General features: G+C 37.3%; 1 protein-coding gene across 1 annotated transcript in view; it reads left to right on the forward strand.

Annotated features, from left to right (window-relative positions):
• KHDRBS2 (KH RNA binding domain containing, signal transduction associated 2) overlaps positions 1-17,502 on the forward strand; it is a gene marked incomplete at its 3' end in the record, with an annotated part of 312,078 nt that extends 294,576 nt beyond the window's left edge. The window contains exons 8-9 of the mRNA XM_082302847.1: positions 3,659-3,717; positions 17,405-17,502. Coding sequence (XP_082158973.1) covers positions 3,659-3,717; positions 17,405-17,502 — 157 coding nt within the window. The remainder of the gene's footprint in view (positions 1-3,658; positions 3,718-17,404) is intronic.
• Positions 17,503-19,722: the final 2,220 nt, after the last annotated feature.

The raw sequence follows: 19,722 nt of genomic DNA on the forward strand, positions 1-19,722 counted from the left end.
GTGTTGTAAGTGTTTCTTATAGAGAAAAATTACATTGATACAAACCCAGTTAAACTGCTTGTAAGATACATACCCCTGTGTATATCAATTTTTCCCTGAGTGCTACATGTAGAAGGTTATTAAAGTGTAAGTCATGGTACATCAAGACCTCTGTGTTTCAGAAATCTGGTGTTAAAGTATAGTGCAGGTAAAAGCTGAGTAGCTGGTAATGAGTTAATCCTTCCTGTCTGCTTTATAAAATGTGTTGCATCCTGCTTTCAGGTGGGTGCATGTACTTTAAGTAAATTACACTTCATGTTGCTTGAAAGTAATGAATGCTAATGACAGATAATGGTGTTTTGTTTCCAATTAGCACTGCCAAGAGAGTCAGAGGTTTCTAGAGCTCATGATCACTATATTTTCCAGGAACAGTCTGAGAACGATAAAATTATATAAACAAGTTTTATTTATGCTGAATGCATTTGCTGATTGCTTCCTTCTCAGTTGGCCATAATGCAAATGAGCTACATCTCTCTGTAGTTCAATAATTTTAAAAATAAACCTCATGTTTGTAAAGCCATAACCTATCACACAATTTTTATAAATATTGCCTATTGTTCACTTGGCTAAAAAACAGAGGAAAATGTTTACAACTAAATGCATATAAATGCATATAATAGATTATAGTGAGTATAATAGATTATGGTGAGTATTCAGAGAGGCTTAAAATAAAGCAGACTAATGGATAAGCAGTTTGGCTCACAAAATACCAGTTTAAGTCTGGTATTTCATAGTAAGAAATAAGTTTTCTTCACTTACATATACTTCAAAACACTTTTTAATATTAGTTGGCAAGGAATTTGAAATGCCGTTTTGGCTCAAATCTATGAAAAAGATGTATTAGGGAAATAAAGGAAAAAAGTGTAGGGAAATAAAGTTGGAGAACTTAGATGACAGTCACGTATTGTGCTATGAATTACGTGTTTTCAGGAATGTGTTAAGTATTGTGCTCACAGACAGCAAATACATGGTATGTAACAAATTACTTCCTTTTTATAGATACAATACAGCTTGTTTCTTATTTTTTGATGGTTTCTGTATTAACCTAGTATTCTGTTGATAGTGGATTTCAGTTCGGAATGTTCACTGCAGGATTTTTATCTCACATCCTTATTATCTCTATGATTGTGTGGTTTCTTCTCAAATAAAAATGTACAAGAACAATAATGTAGTAATGAATCTCTTGCCTGCTCTTGCAAGTCTTTTGTTCTGCTGGATGTTATGTTGATGGGTAATAGCTCAAGGCCCTGATCAGTGACACTGAAAGCAGGACTGCTGTTGATAAGTTACTGGCCTTTGGACTGGCCTCCTTTTAAAGCTAACCTTTGGAAACAGCTGCTTTGGTTTGCAAAAGTGTATCAGGAAGAAATATTAGATCTTATCTGCTGGCAGAAGATGGGAGTTCTTGTGTTTCTTTTCTTTTAACACCACTCACTAGTCCAACACCCTCCTCTACCCAGGAAAGCAGGCAGGATGCCAAAATGCAGCTTCTAAAATTAGTTTTTCATACGGCTGTCTGCCAGAGCTGGGTGGTATGTCATCTGTCTGTTCTAAACAGTGCAAGTCATTTCTTACATCTCAACTGTGAGCTTTGTAGGTATGACTAGATGTATGATTTAACCCTGATGCTGCAGTGCTTTAGTTCACCTTACATAATCCTGTTACTTCATTTAATTGGCTACTAAAATAATTGCAAAATAGTACAGAATGAATATTGTGTTCTACAAATAGAAGATGTATCCTTCTTGTTTGTTTCTTGCACCATTTCAGTGGGAGGGTTTGTATATTTAGATGATTAATTTCCAAGCAACTGAATGGTTTCCATTTTCCAGGAAGTCTCAATAGTGATTGTTTCCTATAGATCTTGGCTGGCATTGGGAGGTCTTCAGAAGTGTTAACTTCATTTCATTCATGTTATTCCTATGTCCGTTTTCTGCAACTGCTTTAGCAAATGAATTTCATCTCTCTGAGATACTGACGTCATTGTAATTCATTCACTCACATGAATGACTTCTCACTAAACTCCTGAATTAATGCACAGCGTTATGGTTATATTTTCAGTTCAAAAAAAAAAACCCAAACCAAGCCCATGGATATTTGTAGCTGAAAACTATGAGAGCTGTCCCTAGCCATTCAGGTGATGACATGACCCAAATCAAAACAGCTTGACTGTCACTTATCAGATACATGCAGTCAGTGTTCTTGAGTGAGACAGAGAACATGAGTCATTCTCAGAAATTATTCCAAGAATAGTTATGAATAGCTATTAAATTCAAGAAATTAGAAATCTAATCACAGACTGTTTGTGAACAAGGTCAAAATTAGGTTAAGAAAATAATTGTTATAGATTGATTGTTTATCTCTATTGCACTTCTGAAATATTTCTACTTGCACTCCACTGTCAACTAAGCTTCTCTCTCAAGTGTAAACTAATATTTTTTAAACAATAGTCCAATATGGAAAATGGCCTGAGCAATAATGTTATAGCACTATTGAGCTGCTTGCCTGCTTCTGTTCATTTCGCAAGTCTGTCTCACACAGTGTCCAAGGAAAAAGAAGCAGAAGTGACAACAGAGATCAACAGAGAAAGTGTTACATTTTCTGCTTGGTTCACTGCAGATTGAAGAAATACAATACAGTGGAGTTCATGGAGTTTGTAGATTTTTCTGGGCAGAGACTTGATTCTTGCATGTTTACCTGGTACCTGAGAATAGAAGTAGCCTGATGTTGAATTTGGTACCAGGTACCAAAACACAGTGCAAACTATAAATAATAATAGCAGTCAAGAAAAAGTGTGAATAATTCCCTTTCCATTTAATTATGTCTCTGAGGTTGAATTTTCTGGATGCCCACTCTACTTAATAGCTGGGAATTGCTGATTATTAGGATGTAACTATTATCTGAAATATTTTGATAACACGTTAATATGACTATACATAATTTTTGAAAACAGTGAAAAAGTGAGTTGAGACTGAATTTTGCACTTCTAGACCCTTGTTTCTTTCAATATGTGTTTTATTGATCACTGTATAAAAATTTCCATGGATGTCCAATAACTGCATAAGGAAAAAGGCTGTGGAGAATCAAAAGTTCTCTCTACAGGTAGTGGGAACATGCTTTCTTCTTCAGGATCAAAGCTGAAAACCTGTCTGGTTTTGGTAAAGATAAGTAGTTTACAGGTTCCACACCATACAATACAGTCAGGTTTGTGAAAATAAACTATGCTGACTTTGATAATGCATAAATGTTTATAATTACAGGCAAATGAGATTAACATCCCTTTTGGCAGTTGAACAGCAGTGAATTATACAGTGGTCTTTTTTCAGACCTCATTTTTGCAGATAAAATTTCTCTCCATCTTTGTCACATCTCCTAGGTTTACATATTTAGGACCAAATTTTTTTTATGCTCAGTAGATAAGAAATGTGATGTACTCTATTATAGCTGTTATTGTCACTGATACATTTTCTCATATTTTTAAATATTCACTCTTCCTGAAACTAGCTGGACTATGCTGTCATGTCAGAGTGTTAAAATGCCTTTCATTTTGTGATCTCTGTTTTTGTTTTGAGTTGGTTACCCATGATAATAGTGACATGGCTCTCTGAATCTGTTACAGCGTGCCTGAATATTATGACTATGGTCACGGAACAAGCGAAGAGGCTTATGACAGCTACGGTAAGGTCTATTCTATCTTCAGCAAATGCGTGAAATCAAACAAAAATATCTGTCACTGGCAATTCAGAAATTACTTCCATACACTTTTCTTTATTTCTCTGATTTTACAAAGACCGAACAAAATAGATTTGTGTAACTTTAGGGTGAGTTTTGACTTGGGACCAGAAAAATGAACTGATGAATTTCAATCAAAATTACAAAGCAAATTACTCATCGTCACAGGTCAGTTTAACAGCAACAATAAAGTTTCTATTAGTGCTTGAATATCTTTCACAGTGTTAAATTTCAGTTTGCTTGATGTCCTAACAATACTATGCATCTGCTGCTGTCATGTGCATCATTTCAACCAGTAAGGTTTGTGAGATTTTGAAATACAGACTTAATCGAAGTGGAAAGAAGGAGAAGGTGCTGTATCACCATGGGAACCCCTACTGCACCAAGATAAAGGAGTATCTCATGCCACACTAAGCAGTATGAGCAGAGCAAGGGCTGTAGTCTTTGCACTTCCCCACCAAGTCTGTGGGTGAGCTGGAATAGTTCCACTTCCTGGGTACCAGGAGCATGAAAGGAAGAGAAGTGTAGCTCCAATGAGTCCAAACCATTTTCTAGATCTGTTGTTTGCTATTAGTGATATATTTCAATAACTAGAGTCTAGTCCATGTTTTCCTATTAATAATTATCAGTACATTGTATCATCAGATGGCACAGTGAGTCTCACTCTGAGACATTCACTGAAATAACAGCAAAGCTGACTACTGTCAGCTTAAAGAGTGACTCTAATATATTCAGCAGAGATGTCATGCCTGATTTACTGCTTCTAAAGTATCCTAAGTCTACATGGTGACTTCCACAGCACTGTGAAAATGAGAGCTGCTGGAAATGATGCTGTAAGTGAAAGTTACACTAAGGGGTTATATAAGGGTTGCTGCTTGAAATAAATAATTTTATTCATGCAGCTGTGAAGCAAATGTCACTAATGCACACTTGCAGTTTCCTTTGTATTGGTACAGAAATAGACATTACTGAGACGTTGTCAAAATTATTACATTGCATAATCAGAAATAACTTATTTTTTTGTACAGTCAGTTCTTACAATATATTTGGATGATGCAATGTGCAGTCAAGCGTACTTTCAGTGCTAGGCAAGTAATAATAATAGCTTATCCATATGAATGTGAGTGGTTCAGTTACCCTTTGTTTCCTTTTTGCACATAGATTTTTAATAGCTGTAGTGGAAGATCCTTCCTCCCGTCTATAGATCCCCTCTCCACTGCTGTCCTGAATGCACTGCTAAGCTTTTGGGCTATGCAGAAAAGAACAGTCTGATCTTAGCAGTAAGAATTACCCACTGTTTAACTTTTAATTACACTCCACCATGCTGAATCTCCATGTGTTTGGGCAGGACATTTAAAGTAGTGTCACTTGCGTTCCAATCCCTCATTTGTAAAACTAGAAGAATATTATTTGTTTTCCCAGCAGGGATTTTGAATGGACTAATTAGCTAAGGCTTACAAAGTGTTCACAGAGTGGCATCATGACTGAATTTATGCTCTGCATGAAGCTCCTTTTTTTCTTCATTCAGCAGCTGAAACAAACCCAATATGCCTGGGTTTGCTTTGCTAGAGACTTGTCTTAAAATACGTGGCTGATAACTGTGGACTTGCTTTGGTTTTTTGCTTGAACTATTTTATTTTCTGAGCAGGCATTTGAATACAAAGATCTGAGTGTTATCAATAACCTGGAATAAAGTTGAATAATGTTTCTAATTGCAATTTTGCTACTTTCTGAAAGCAGATACATTTATATGCAATTGTTTATGCTACTGTTGGTTCAGTTACTTTAGGAGATTAGTAAATTTGCCAGTTCCAGCCTTGGAAATCTGTGCAGGAAGTTAAGTCATTCCTAAGTCACCAGTATTTATCTGAGGAGGTAATCTGAGTACACAGAGCTATAGAGCTACAGAATACATGTTAAACTTCCTCCGTTTCTGAGTTCTTGCTGCATACACTGATGTTCTCTCTGTATCTGATCTGAGACATCACCCCTTCTCATCCTCACCTAACTTTACCCTAATTCTCTGTTTTCAGTTTTCTACTTTTTCAGGATGTTTTGCAACTCACTGCAAGTCTCCTGAATCCATCCCACTGTATAAAATCAGCTGCCCCTTCATTTTTCACTATCCTGCAGAAATCAACAGTCTTTCTTTCATCTGAGTTCAATTTCATGCCTTGTTTTGCCTTCCATAACAGGGCTATATTCCTCCTTTACAATTATTTCTGGCACACCTCTGTAATCCTGAATTCTCCCAATCTCTGAATAAGACCACAGAAAAATGGTACATGAATATAGAACTGGTGTCTTGTCATCTCTTAGGTGTTTTGTGCAACAACTTGTCTTTTCACCCTTATCCATTCCAGTAACAGTATCTGAATTATCATAAATTTACTAGCTTGGCATTTTTACTTTCTCCCATGCATCCTCTTTCTTCCAACTTACCTTTAGGGAGGACTGTTTTCAATCCTGAGAAGGTTTTTTTTTCATTTTTCATGAAGAATATTTGGTGAAATAGTAGTGCTACTTTGTATTTACAATCTTTTTAAAGTATAAAATTGAGTTCTCTGCAGCTTGTTAAGTATTATAGAGCACAATAGTACTCCTATATGAGCCACCTGCTATGACTTTTCTTGCTGTCTGTACTCCTGAGAAGTAGCAACTGGTTTATGTCTCATGGATTCTTCTGTGCTCCTTTTAAAAGAACTTGTGGAGAATTCTGATTGGGGGAGCTGTTTCCTCAGGAGTTCATAAGATTTATGCATTTATGGATTGTTCACCTTATGGTTGCAAAAATCAGAGGGGTATTTCAGAGCAGAGCCCACCTGAACACCATTTAATTCTCAGGAAGTTGACATCTCTCTGATTAAATGGAAGTACTAAACAAGGAAGAGTCTAAGTCATTTGTCTGAGGCTGGGCAAGATGGATTCCTAAACAGTATTCACTGCTGTAACATCCTAAGAATTCCATTCCCTCTGAATTCAGCCAAGGAATCTCCCAAGACAATAGGAAGATCAGGGGTGTATGTAAAATTGCCCTGCTTTCCATGACTTAGGGATGTTCCATGAATGAAAATTCACAGCACAGAACCCCCTCATGAAGTTAGACACTTAAGCTCTGTTGTGATTTGACATGCTTGTCACCCAGTCTCTCAGAAGGATCAAAGTAGAGACACTTCAAAGCATTCCCTGCAGCAGTCTCTGAGCACATGGAAATACAGTACTCAGGAATTGTGAGATTCCTACAAGTTTTTGATAAGATCAGGATGGTGCAGCTACTTCTAGAGAGTTTTGAGGATCATTGTTCCAGGCTGAGGAACATAAATTTAGGACATACGCCTGAAAATCTTGGGAATGTAGCCCTTATAGGCTTCCTCATGTGAGTTGTAAAGAAATACCTTCAGAAGGCAGTTTAAAAATAAAAGACCAGTAATTTAAAGTATTGTACAAATTTTCAAAAAGGTAAAGTATCCTCACCTCTAATCACACTCAACAAACATTTATGATACTTCTGTCACTGAAGGTTTTGGTATCTGCAGATAAGTCTAAACTAAGGTAACGTTGTCATGTTAACTTGATGCTTAGGTTTTAAAAGAGAAGGCATGAAATTGGATTAATTTATGAACAAAAGGTTTATATTCTTTGCTCTCATTATACTTTAGTAATTTTGTGGTTTCCCTTCTGGCACTGTTGTCATCTGAAGAGATATCTAGTGAAAACATGAATTTAATGATTTGTCTTATAAATCGATTAGGATAAAATGTACACCTAAAGTTTGGTAACTACGAATCTTTCCTGCCCATGTGAAATGTCATGCCCAGCTCCAAGAAGCATCTTCTCAGGACAGGATCACTGTAAATGAACAGCCCTTTGTAATCAATTCATGTTCTGATTTCTTTCTCGTTTTCCCTGGTTTTTGTTTTTAGAGGAAAGAGCATTCTTGACTCAAGTGTTGTGTTGTATTAGGCCACATTAGAGACATAACAGAGAAGAGTATGACTTGCTGGCAAGGCATAACCAAGAAGCTGTATTCATTACATCTGACCTGCCTTATTGTTCTTTTCATCCGAATCCTTTTTTGCCCTTGCACTGATGAGAGCATTCAAAACTGTTTATCAGCTGCTCTTTCTGTCTTAGTTCTCCCAAAGGCTGGAGACTCCAGCAGTGAGTTCTGCCAGTCGCTGCTGCAGAAGGTTCAAGAGGCTTCTGCCCCTGCTTCCAAAGGGAGACTGCCGGAGTAGTGAGAGTGTGCCTCTTGTCAGATGCCACAGTTCACAGCCTGGTGCATATCCTGCCTTGTGTATTACCTGAAAATAATGGCCATTATGTTTTTATGTCAGGTCATGAACTGCAGTATCTGAGAGACCAGTACACAGAGACTTCTTGTTGCTGCTACCAAAAAAGCAGAAAACTTAGATAGAGAGTGAAAGGACAGGTTGAAGTCTATACCTCCTAAACCACCACAATTAAATTAGGATAATGCTGTCTGCCACAGGCCTTAGGCAAGAGTTAGGAAGGTTAATCTGTATCTTGCCACCTACACAAAGAGGGAAGACATAAATGAACTCCAGTCATATTACTGCTGCTTTTCAGGAGAAGCTTTGTAAGGCTGTTTACTGCATGTTCTGCCACTGCATTAAGGTGACATTATTTAAATATTTTGTGTCTTCGCCAAAATTTTTCAGCTGTTAAGATTTTCTCAAATGACCATGGCTTTTTTGATGCATATTCTACTCCAGTTTAGCTTTAAGTACTTGTACAGAACTGGGTATTTGGTTTTAGGATAATTCCATCTTTAATTAAAAATGGAGAGTGTAACTGCTCGATATAATTCCTTTTAATGTAAGACATCGTTTAAGTTGTAAAATGCTGCCACAATGATTTAACTATTTCACAAATAATTCCCTGCCAGTCACTCTATAAAAGAGCTTTGCAATTGTTATGACAATTAGTTTACTAAGTAATGCTCTACAGAGATGGCACTTCATAAAACAATTCTTTATAGACCTTTATAGCTAACAACTAAAAATGTACAGCAATAATCAACTACATTTTTATTATGTTGTTTATTTTTTCACTCTGTGTTCGTCCTAAAAAGTGTATCATCTAGTAAATTAAGTTTTTCTACAATAATAATAATAGTTTCTGCTGAACAAGTAAAAGCAAGTATATAATGATGAAATTGGCAGAGGAAAGCATGTGTGGAGTGTTCAAACCTCATAGGAAGTCAGGTACTCAAATAATTCATGGTGACTGATTTGCAGATGTAAGAGACATAGGTCTAATTCTCATCATTACAGTGTTTGACTTCACATGGCTTATGATTACAGTGTCTTTACTAACACTAATTAACAAAGTCTTACTAGCATGCACCAATTTTTCATTTGTATCATCTGAGTGTATACATTTGGTGTCTCCGAGAAAATAACGTGGCAACATACCAAAGAAAACCTCCCTTGGTGTTTGGGTCTTAAAATTATCCTGGAATGAATAAAAAAATCATAGAATGGTTTGGGTTGGAAGGGACCTTAAAGATCATCTGTTTTCAACCCACCTGCCATGGGTGGAGACACCTTTCACTGGACCAGGTTGCTCAGAGCTCTGTCCAACCTGGCCTTGAATGCTGCCATGGACAGGGCACTCACAACTTCTCTGGGCAACCTGTCCCACTGCCTCACCATCCTCACAGTAAAGAGTTTCTTCCTAAGATCTAATGTAAACTTGCTCTCTTTCTGTTTGAAGCCATTCCCCCTTGTCCTGTCACTACATGCTCTTGTAGAAAGTCCCTCTTCAACTTTCTTGTAAGTTTCCTTCAGATACTGAAAGGATGCAATTAGTTCACCTTAATCCTTCTCTTTTCCAGGCTGAACAATCCCAATTCTTGTAGCTTTTCCTCACAGCGGAGTTGCTCCATCCCTCTGATCGTCTTGGTGGCCTCCTCTGGGCTCGCTCCAACAGGTCCATGTCCTTCCTGTGCTGGGGACCCCAGTGCTGGATGCAGCACTGCAGGTGGGGTCTCACCAGAGCAGAGGGGCAGGTCCCCTCCTTCACCCTGCTGGTCATGCTGCTTTTGATGCAGCCCAGGACACGTTTGGCTTTCTGGGCTGTGAGGTTCATGCCCAGCCTCTCCTCCACCAGCACCCCCCAAGTCCATCTTGGCAGAGCTGCTCTTGATCTGTTCATCCCCCAGCCTGGATTGATACCAGGGATTGCCCTGATCCAGGTGCAGAACCTTGCACTTGTTAAACTGTGTGAGATTCCCATGGGCCACTTCTGGAGATTGTCCAGATCCCTCTGGATGCTGTCCTGTTCTTCAGGTGTGTCAACAGCACCACTCAGCTCAGTGTCATCTGCAGACTTGTTGAGGGTGCATTCAATCTCTTCACCTATGTCGTTAATGAAGGTATTAAATAACACTGGTCCCAGTCCTGAGGGACACCACTTGTCACTCACGCTCATTAGGACTCTGAGCCATTAAGCACTACCCTCTGGATGTAGATGTCCAACCAATTCCTTATCCATCTTATTATTAATTAGGCATCTCAGTGGCAACAAAAGACAGATTGTACCCTTGTGGTGGAAGTTTTGTGGTGTCTTGACAGAGCAGCTGGCTGACTATTTAGCACATGCTGGCTGCTTCTACACTAGCATGGAAGCAGGAGTGTTCTTTATAAGCAGATTTACCAGTTGTCTGCATTTATAGGTCTTCTGTCCACATCACTGAGTGGGTTCAAAGTACATAAATTCTATTTGAAACTAAAGCAAAAGATGCAATCCCAACTGTGAGAGTTCACTTCCAGGGGCTCAAACTAGGGCCAGTCTGAAATAAAAAATACCTGTAGAAGTCATATTGTGAATATCAGGTCCTCAGTGTCAGCTGTTTCCTCTGCCACTCATTCCTATTGGTATGCACTGGGTGCTAATACTGATACAACACCTGCATCCTGCTGCCCCCCAAGCTGTCCCTGCTAACAACCTTGCTACATGTGCCATGGTTCTGAGGAGTGTGTCATGTTCCTGCATGACCACTTGTATTTTGGGCTGATTGAGGCCTCCGGTCTCTTGCTGAGCATGACGAAGATGTACACCCAGCCCTGGGAACTCAAAAGTACTCCTGAGTCTTCCTGTACAGTACTCAGTTTTTCATTCCATTGGAAACAGGAGTTATTGAAGATTTTTACTGCATAGGGACAGAAGATATACCAAATAAATTGCCCTCCTTTAATCATATATTTCAATCATTACTATACTTACTGATAGCAGCATTCCTGCTGTGGGACAGAATGAACTGCCAAAAGCATTTTCTTGATTTTCTGCAAAATTTTATCAATTCTTTTACTGGAGGAATCACCTTAGCTATATACCAAGTGGCATTCATTCCCTCTGAAGAGATTTGTGATTTTCATAAGAGCGTGATTTTGAAAGTTTGCAGGGAAAGGACCACATTTTGAATTCAGCTATGATGACTAATGTGGGGATGATACTAGAGCTATTGCTGGTTTGTCAAATCAGAGTTTTAATTAGGCTATAATTCTTTAGAAAGTTCCATATATAAACTCATCACATTCTTTTAACTGTCTGTATATCCTAAAACTTTTGTAGTTCAGTAATGCTAGAACAATCAAAAAAATTCCAGTAATGCTAGAACAATCAAAAAAATTCCACATGTAGCACAAGATTGGTTTTAATTTATAGCAACTTACTGTGCTTCCTCTATTACTTCTGAATTATAAATCATTTTCTATGACAGAATAAGTAAATAATGCAAAACTTTCCTATGTAATATTTCAAATGGTAGTTTCACTGTCTTGCACCATGGGAACTGTAGTGTTGGAGAATCTAAGACTAAAGTCCTGTAATATTGATGTCCATCTATTTAATTCCAGATGCAGCATATCAGTGTATGTTTCATGTTGCATGACCATAAAGTAATAGAAAAGTAATTTTTACTGAAAATAAGTGAAAAATGAAACTCCTTCTACACTGTAACATTCACACTCACCTCACAACAACACTGATAAGAGCCTTCTTCCTCTTGGCATTGCGGTTTCCCAGACTAGTTGCCAGTGTACTCTGATGCTGCTCCTTCCCTGTCTGTGGCAGGTGTTCGCTACAAAAGTGGATGAAGCCTTCTAGGAAATCATTTTCTCCAGTGGTCATTCCTGCACCTCTTGCTGTCATTACTTCACCTGCAGGGAGGGCTGGCAGAGGGGACTGTGCGAGCACTTCTCGTCTGCTCCAGTGCTGTCAGCTGGAGGATGGCTGTGATCCTCCACTACCGCTTTAAGCCAGAGAAGCTCACAACCCAAAAGCAGATTTGGAGCAGCCATGCAGTTTAAATTGTTAGCCCTCCTGAAGAGAAGGTACCATCAAGCATAGGGGCAGTAGGTTGGGGTGTTTTGAAGACCTATGGCCATGTTCAGGAACTAGACTATTAAACCACAAGGTTTTCCATTCATTTCTGGTTTTTAAGCTGTATATATTTCATACAGCAGGTATAGTAAAATAAAGGGTACTTAGATGGTGTAAGTAAGCTTAATTGGTTTGAGGCTGTGTTTTGGAAACATTTCTTGTCTTCTCAAAACTCCAAATTTCAAATAAGAAAGGCACCATTTGTGATTCAAGATCACGTGATAAAAGATAGTAATTTCAGCACTTCTTCACACAAAATAATAAAATGCATAGATGTCAAGTCAGAAAATCCTGTGTATTTTGCAAGCTTTGCAGATAAGCAAAAAGAGACCAGAAGGTGAAAAAAAGTGCATGTTTTACTTTAAAAAAACCAAACAAAATCTGTTCTTGCATTTTTGTCTAAAATAATATATCCTCGTCCAGTTATGACATGAGAAAAGTGCAGCTACATTTTCTGTGGGGATTTTTTTGGCTGAAATACTGTCTTTGTCAAAGTTAGTTGAGCTTCAGTCATTAGCTTGTGTATGGCAAATTTTCCAACCATTTGCAAGGAGTATTTTGTCTCCATCCGTCTTTCTATGGAGGCTTACTAGAAATACAGCACAAATTGAATTGTCCAAAGAAAGGCATTCTAATTTTAAGAGTTCCCATTTTAAAGCTATATGTCTGGTTTCTATTGGGTCTTCTTCTCAGCACATCTATATCACTTTTCTCTTACTGCTCGGGCAATTAACTACATCTCAGAACACCCCAGGGAGGGAGGTACTCCTCTCTCATTCTACCAGTGAGGAAGCCATACCACAAAATATTGAACAATTGTCCAAGGTCACTGAACAAACAAGGAGTAGAGCTAGTAATCCCAATTCCTGTGCAGTGTGCTCTCTCCACATGTATGCAATAAAAGAGGTTTTTTTTCTCACAGGAAAGAAAACTATTGTATTCTGAATTAAAAACAACTTCTGTTTCTAAAACACCAAAAGGTAAATGAAAAATCAAATTGAACCGTTACACTACTTGCTGTTATATACATCTTAACTATCTACTCAGAACAGCTTTCTAATCTTTTCCTGGCCGCCTGTCTGAAATAATTGACCAGAAGCTAATAAAATTGTGCCCAATAATTGTGGGCAGTATTCCGATGTTAAATAAGTTACTGGGAAGAAAAAGTGGTCAGGTCTTGATTAATACCAGGATTAAGCAATGACTATAAATAAAAAATAATTAGGAAATAATATACTCCTATGTAAATCACCGTTAAGATATATTTTTATTTTTAACTCATCCATTATTATGATCTGCCCATTAGCTATTGCATTGTTTCCCTCTCTGCGTTTGTGAAAGAGTTTTATTCAGTACTGGAAAATTCCATTATAAGGTTGCAGAATGCTAAATGAAGAGTAAAAAAAAAGTGTCTGAATATGTGATTTTCTCAAATCTTTACTTGAAGTCATTTAAGCTTGTGATGATAGCCATATGGATAGACCACTGAATTTTTCTATGCTTGCAATAACGCATAGGTAAAATAGTAAGACAGAAACAACTCCATATGTATCCCTCTCTGTGCTATAAATGTTTCCATTTTGATCCCATATTCAAAGAAATTTCTCAGGTTAAAAATTATATGACCTTTTTTTTATTCTGACTCTCTAATAAGAAAAAGAAAAACTAACTAAAATTCTGTATTTAAAACAGATTAAAGCTATGGAGTCTCCTAGCAGTTGATAAAAAAATAATCTTCAAAGCCTCAAGTAAGGTATCAATAATGTCTGTAATAAATACTGAAATAAATTATTTCTATAACTCAATGAACACAGTAAACAAGAGTCCATCTGAACCATAAGAAGCAGTGCAAAAACACTAATACACAATTTCAATCGGGCATAAGCCAAGGGTGCTGATTGCCTGTGATAATAAGAACAATTTTATATCCTAGAGGTGAGCTTCAAATGCCAATTCACAGGGAGCGTATAGCAGACTGAAGGACATACGCAGTGTAATCAAAAGGGCTGTGCCCATGTCTTCACACTTCTTACCAAAGTAGCTATAACACTTCATATCACACACAATCCTTTAGCCCAAGCACTCTCAGATTCCTCACCTATAAACTCTCTTAATTTTCCATCATGCTGCTATAACTTGCACTTTCAGTTTTTCTGAAAGTAAAACATACAGTATTTCTCCTTAAATTCCTGGAAAAACTCTGCCCTCAGTTATTTATCTGCCTGTGTGGATTTCCTTTTAACCATAGTCTTTGAAACCTGATACCACTGGAGACAGTCAGAAGTGAAAAGGACAGGGACTGAGTGTGGTCTGCTAGAGCAGAAAGACTGGATGGAAGTCTGCATGTCACTGAGGGAAGGGGAAGTTCAGACTCCACAGGGTTTCTCTTCACAGGAATCAGAAAAAGGAAAAGAAATCAGCAGTAAAACACAACAACCACCCTGCACATTTCTTCAGCTCTTGGGCAGTGTCTCACTTGTTCTCCCAATTACCTTTCTCTCTCCAAAGCTACACCTATTGCCCGTTCTTCACCTGAAATCCCTGTCCATTTCATTAATATGTCACTTTATTATGATGAAATAATGTCCAGGTTCTCTTTCCTCCCCTTTTGGCACAGTCTTTCAGAGAAAGACCAGGCTCGCTCACTGTTCTCCTGTTCTCACAGTGAAACTCAGTCTGGTAATCAAACTTTCAACCCTTCTACTACCCAACAAGCTGCCCAAATCTCTGTGTGACTGCTGAGGTAATCTATAGGACTCCAGCTTTTAAGACTGTTCCTGAAAATAGAGATTTCCATTCTCAGGAACTCCCTTTCTTCCCTTGGTGCTGAAAGAAAAAGGTTACCTTGGACTTCTGGAAGGGAGGCATGAAAGAGCAGCTTTCATGTCAAGGGAACTTTAATTACTAGCATGCAGGTTCATTGTTCATTAAAACCCCCCCTAGGAAAGAAAACACTAGCAATCTGATTTCTTTTTTGGTGTGGCTGCATCTTGTAGTATATTTACACAGAGTGGTTCAGAGACTCTTGATAGTGCTGCTCCCTATCATCTTGCTTTCTCCACAATAAATATATAATCCTTTACTGCTATATGAGTGGTAAACACCAGGGTTTTCTCAGTTGAAGGCTGTAGTCCCAAAACTTCAACATGTGCTTTGGCTATGGATTCACCTGTTAATACAGTAGGCTCTATCAACAGGAGCTGTTAGCTGTCAACTATCGCATCATATTTCAATTATGGTATTAAAGTCTGAAATCAAGCAAATAGGTCCACCATATTACTGAAAGAAAGAGCATAAGAGACTTGTACCACAAATTATGACTCAGTTTTTGTTCCGTATCCGGAGCTGGTACGGTCACAGGAGCAATTTGCTTTAAGAACAGTCAAGGAAAAACAGTTTCCTCCAGCTGGTAATATGAAGTCATTTTTTACTGCATGAGTACTGCCAAAAAGACTGTACATTTGACCTTTATATGAAGGTGCTTCAATCTGGACAACGCTGAGGGGACTAAAGAGAAACAAGAAATTGGCTTGTCTTTGTGTTGTGCATTCACTGGATATTTTTACTACTTCAGTCATTTTCATTTATTTAAATAAAGTTTCTCTTTTCTGTATAAATCTCTCTTGTCCCCAAGGCCTCTCTGCAAATGCAGTACCACTTCAGCAAAGGGTAATTGAAGCTGCAAAAAATTTACAGTAAAATGCCATTTTTAAAGGGTGTAATGAGACATACTGCAGAGACAGGATTTTTAAATCCACTATACAGAAACTTATTCCCTGTAGGAATGAGAGACCTGAGGATTTAGAACTATATCATATTGGCTGCCACTTCTTCAACCCTCTAGGCAGTAGCTTTCCACAGTAAACTTTGGTTTCATGTGACCATAAAACCCCTGATATTCAGAAAGAGAACATCCTGAAGAACTCAAAGAAAAAGAAAATAAATGGAGTGCACCAAAAAATCACAGCAGAAGTGTTTCTTTTTCCATAGCAAGATCAACTGCTACCAAATCTTTTCCAGAGATGCCCACTCCATTCATGCTAGCCTGAACTCACTTTAGCTCTACAGTTGCTATTCCCCTCATACCTCAAGGCAACTAGATAATGAAGTGGAGTTGCAGAGAAGACATCTTGCAGAGAAAAAATAGCTTTCAGAATTTTAACAGGCTTTTTATGTTTTATATTTTCATTTTTCATCGTCACATAGCATTATCTTTTTACAAAAGGAATCTTTGATACCTGTTTTAACCATTTAGTATTTTTCGCCTAGTGACAGCTATTTATGTTCTCAGTGGCCACAAAAGTCAGCAGTCATTAGCAAAAACAAGATCCGGGCAATGTTGCGCTCTGGTGTGATACAAGATGATACACTGTGGTTTGTGCATTTCCATTTCAATCACTCTGAGTATGATCAGTTGAAGTCAGAGGAAGACAAAACCAGAAATCATTTGACAACCCACTGTCTGATTTAGGAGATAATTCAAGTTTTGGGTTCAACTGCTGGGCCACCACTGTAGGATTTTCCTGATTGCACCTTTGGGAGGGTTAAATTCCAGAAATATCACACCAGAGAGGAAGAAGAAGATTTGTAGAAGCTTTGTAAAAACTGAAGTAGACTTACAGTTTTTTCCGTATGTGTCCTGAGCATAATTGATTCACCAAATTTGAAAAAGTGTTCTAAAGATACTGCAAAGTAAAATCTTTTGCCTAATGTAGTAACTTGACATTTTTCTTCCATTATTTTCTTTCTTTTGGTCTCAAATGGAAGTAAAAAATTAAACATATCTTTCTTATCTTTTCGTGATTCAACTCCTCATTTTGTTACCATACCAGCAGCATTAAATGTTATTCAAATTCCTGCTTTAACTTAAATGCTAGAAACTCAAAACATCAAATAAATTCTGAACTGGCAGACTAACACAGTGATTTTTCCAGAGCTGACTGTACCACCAACACAGTAGTTATTCATTCTCTGCTGAAAGTGAAGGAGTAAGGCTTTTTTTTCTTCCTAAGATAGACAGGTTTCCTGTGTAGAGAAGTAGGTTAGTTTTCTGTAAGTTTTTTTGTGGGAGGATAAAGAAATGGATGATAACACCATCCTCATTTTGATTTTCTAAAGCTTTCAGCCAGAACCCTCAAGAATTTTGACAGCCATTAGCAGTGGCATCCCTTTGTTCTTTCAATTTTAGATATTTACAAAACTTGTTTTTCTCTTCTGTTTTTAGCACAAGAAGAATGGGCTACAACCCGTTCCAGCCTAAAGGCACCACCTCCAAGGTCAGCCAGAGGGGGTTACAGGGAACACCCCTATGGTAGATATTGAAGGTCCTCCTCATCTGTGACCTCATCTCAAAGACAATTAATAGCCTGTGGTCTCCACATAAACAGCAACAAGACAAGTAATAGTCCATTTCTTTTCTATCCTAGGGATTACTGCTCATTATTATCCTATGTACTACTTGTATTTCCTATAACATTGGCGTGACATTGGCATTAGTATTATTTTATAACACGGACTTAAAAAAACAGAGACAAAAAAACCTTTGGCAAGCATTGTCTATAAACTATTCAAAGATGATGTTCTGTTGGTTGTATTCATTGCTGTGTGTAACTTAAAAAGCATGACACTGTTACAGATCTTGAGTCTCTCTACATACTAGCTAAGGCTAAGTTTCTGTTTAGGGTTGCTGAAAGACTGTAATATGATTTTTTTTTTTTTGAGCCAGACAATAATCAAGCTGTAGATAAGATGTTTTAACCTGTCTTTTTTAATATATGTTAGTTTAGATTAAGATGTTCGATATTAAGTTTGTAAATTTAATTTTAAATGCTGTTTTAATGGGGTTGAAAACAAGCAGCTACTGTATGTATGTAGCTAACTGAAGTTGTTCAGTGTTTTAACCTGTATTTGTTAAAAAAAATCACTTAAAGTTCCATGTGTAAGCTTCTCTAAATAGGAAACCATAATTTTGTCAAATATGTTTGCCATAATTTGTCAATAAAGCTGAAACCTTTTGTAACAAACTAAATTTGGAATTACTTGTTTTCTAGCTTTAAATGCCTGCTTTATTTCTTTTTCAAGAGATGCCTAAAATGTTTTTTATATAAAAATTACAAAAATGAACCCAAGCCTGTTTTAAGATTTTTTGTGTAAGACTTTAAAAGTTGTATTAATAACTTCTTGTTGTTAAATAATATAAAAGTTAACAAACTAAACTGTTACATGAATCATGGTTAGTATCCACTAATGTATAACATGTTAATGGAAAAAAATGCTTTAGAACAATAAATGGATTTTAAACTATCCTTTAAGCTTGATCTTGCTAAACACAAACTCTGATTGACTTGTTTGTATTAGCATGTCTCTCGTGAGAATGTAATGGAGTTTAAAGAGGTAAGATTACCACTTACCACTGTTAGACTGTCTAAATGCTAGTTCTTCAACCTTTGAGTTTCCCCGCACATTAAATATCCCATTCAACATGTAAGCATTGCATAGATTCACCTATTTGTTTTCACTCAGAAGAGTGCGTTGACTGCATTTTTCGTAGTATATAACAATTTGTCTTGATAAACAAATCATCAGTGTCACTGCCCAGTTGTTGGTACTCAACTTCAAAAACTTTATTTGTAATTTTCAGTGCTAAATATCACCGCCCTTGAAGGCAGTTTAGAGGGCTGATATTTCTTTTGAGACTATCAGACTTGATGGCTGATGATTATTAAGGAAATATGTCGCAGGACTCAAAGGATGACTAAACGTTAAACAGGTAACACTAATAGTAACTCTGTAATTTTGAGTATGCAACAGTAATGTAAAATATTCTCAGTTATTAAGTTACTGATAGTTAAAAAAGTAAACCTACCAAAAGATAACAAATAGGTATATAGGCTATTAAAACAACTAATTAACATTAACTAGTGACAACAAAATTATTCTACAATATATAACCCTCAAAGTAATAAACAGAACTAAAATTAACAATAATAGTAATGCAACTCTTGCTAACAACAAATATATAACCTAAATTTTGATGAAGAAAAAAAGAACAGAAGACTTGATGGTAGGGATACCAAAACTGTTAATCCTTTCAATACAGTCTTTTTGTTTACAGTGGCTTTTTGTCAATGTGATTGGTTTACTTTTTTGATGCGACTAAAGTACAGGCCGATTGCTGTTCAGTTTGTGAACAAAATCTCTTGCAGCTGGAGTTGCATGCTAGCTCTTTTTGAATAGTTTATGATGAGTATGTTTTGTCCTTTGAAGTGTTAAAGTGAATTTAGTAGGCTACATGATGGTTACATTGAGTTTATTCTGTCTCACTATTTCAGGGACTCACAGGCATTGGACAGCTAAGCAGCAGATCTGCTGGGAAGTGGTCAGGTAAGCTCCACTGCATCTCAGGGGTTTTTCCTATTTCCTGTTTGATCTGTGCATTTGTTTTTATTAATGCACGAGAACGTATTCAGCTACCATTTTAAAATCTATGTCTTTCCAGCAATGTTTCTCTGCGTATCAACATAGTGATTATGGTATAATGGC

The sequence above is a fragment of the Coloeus monedula genome (genome assembly GCF_965178545.1).
Source record: "Coloeus monedula genome assembly, chromosome: 2".
Classification (NCBI taxonomy): Eukaryota; Metazoa; Chordata; class Aves; order Passeriformes; family Corvidae; genus Coloeus; species Coloeus monedula.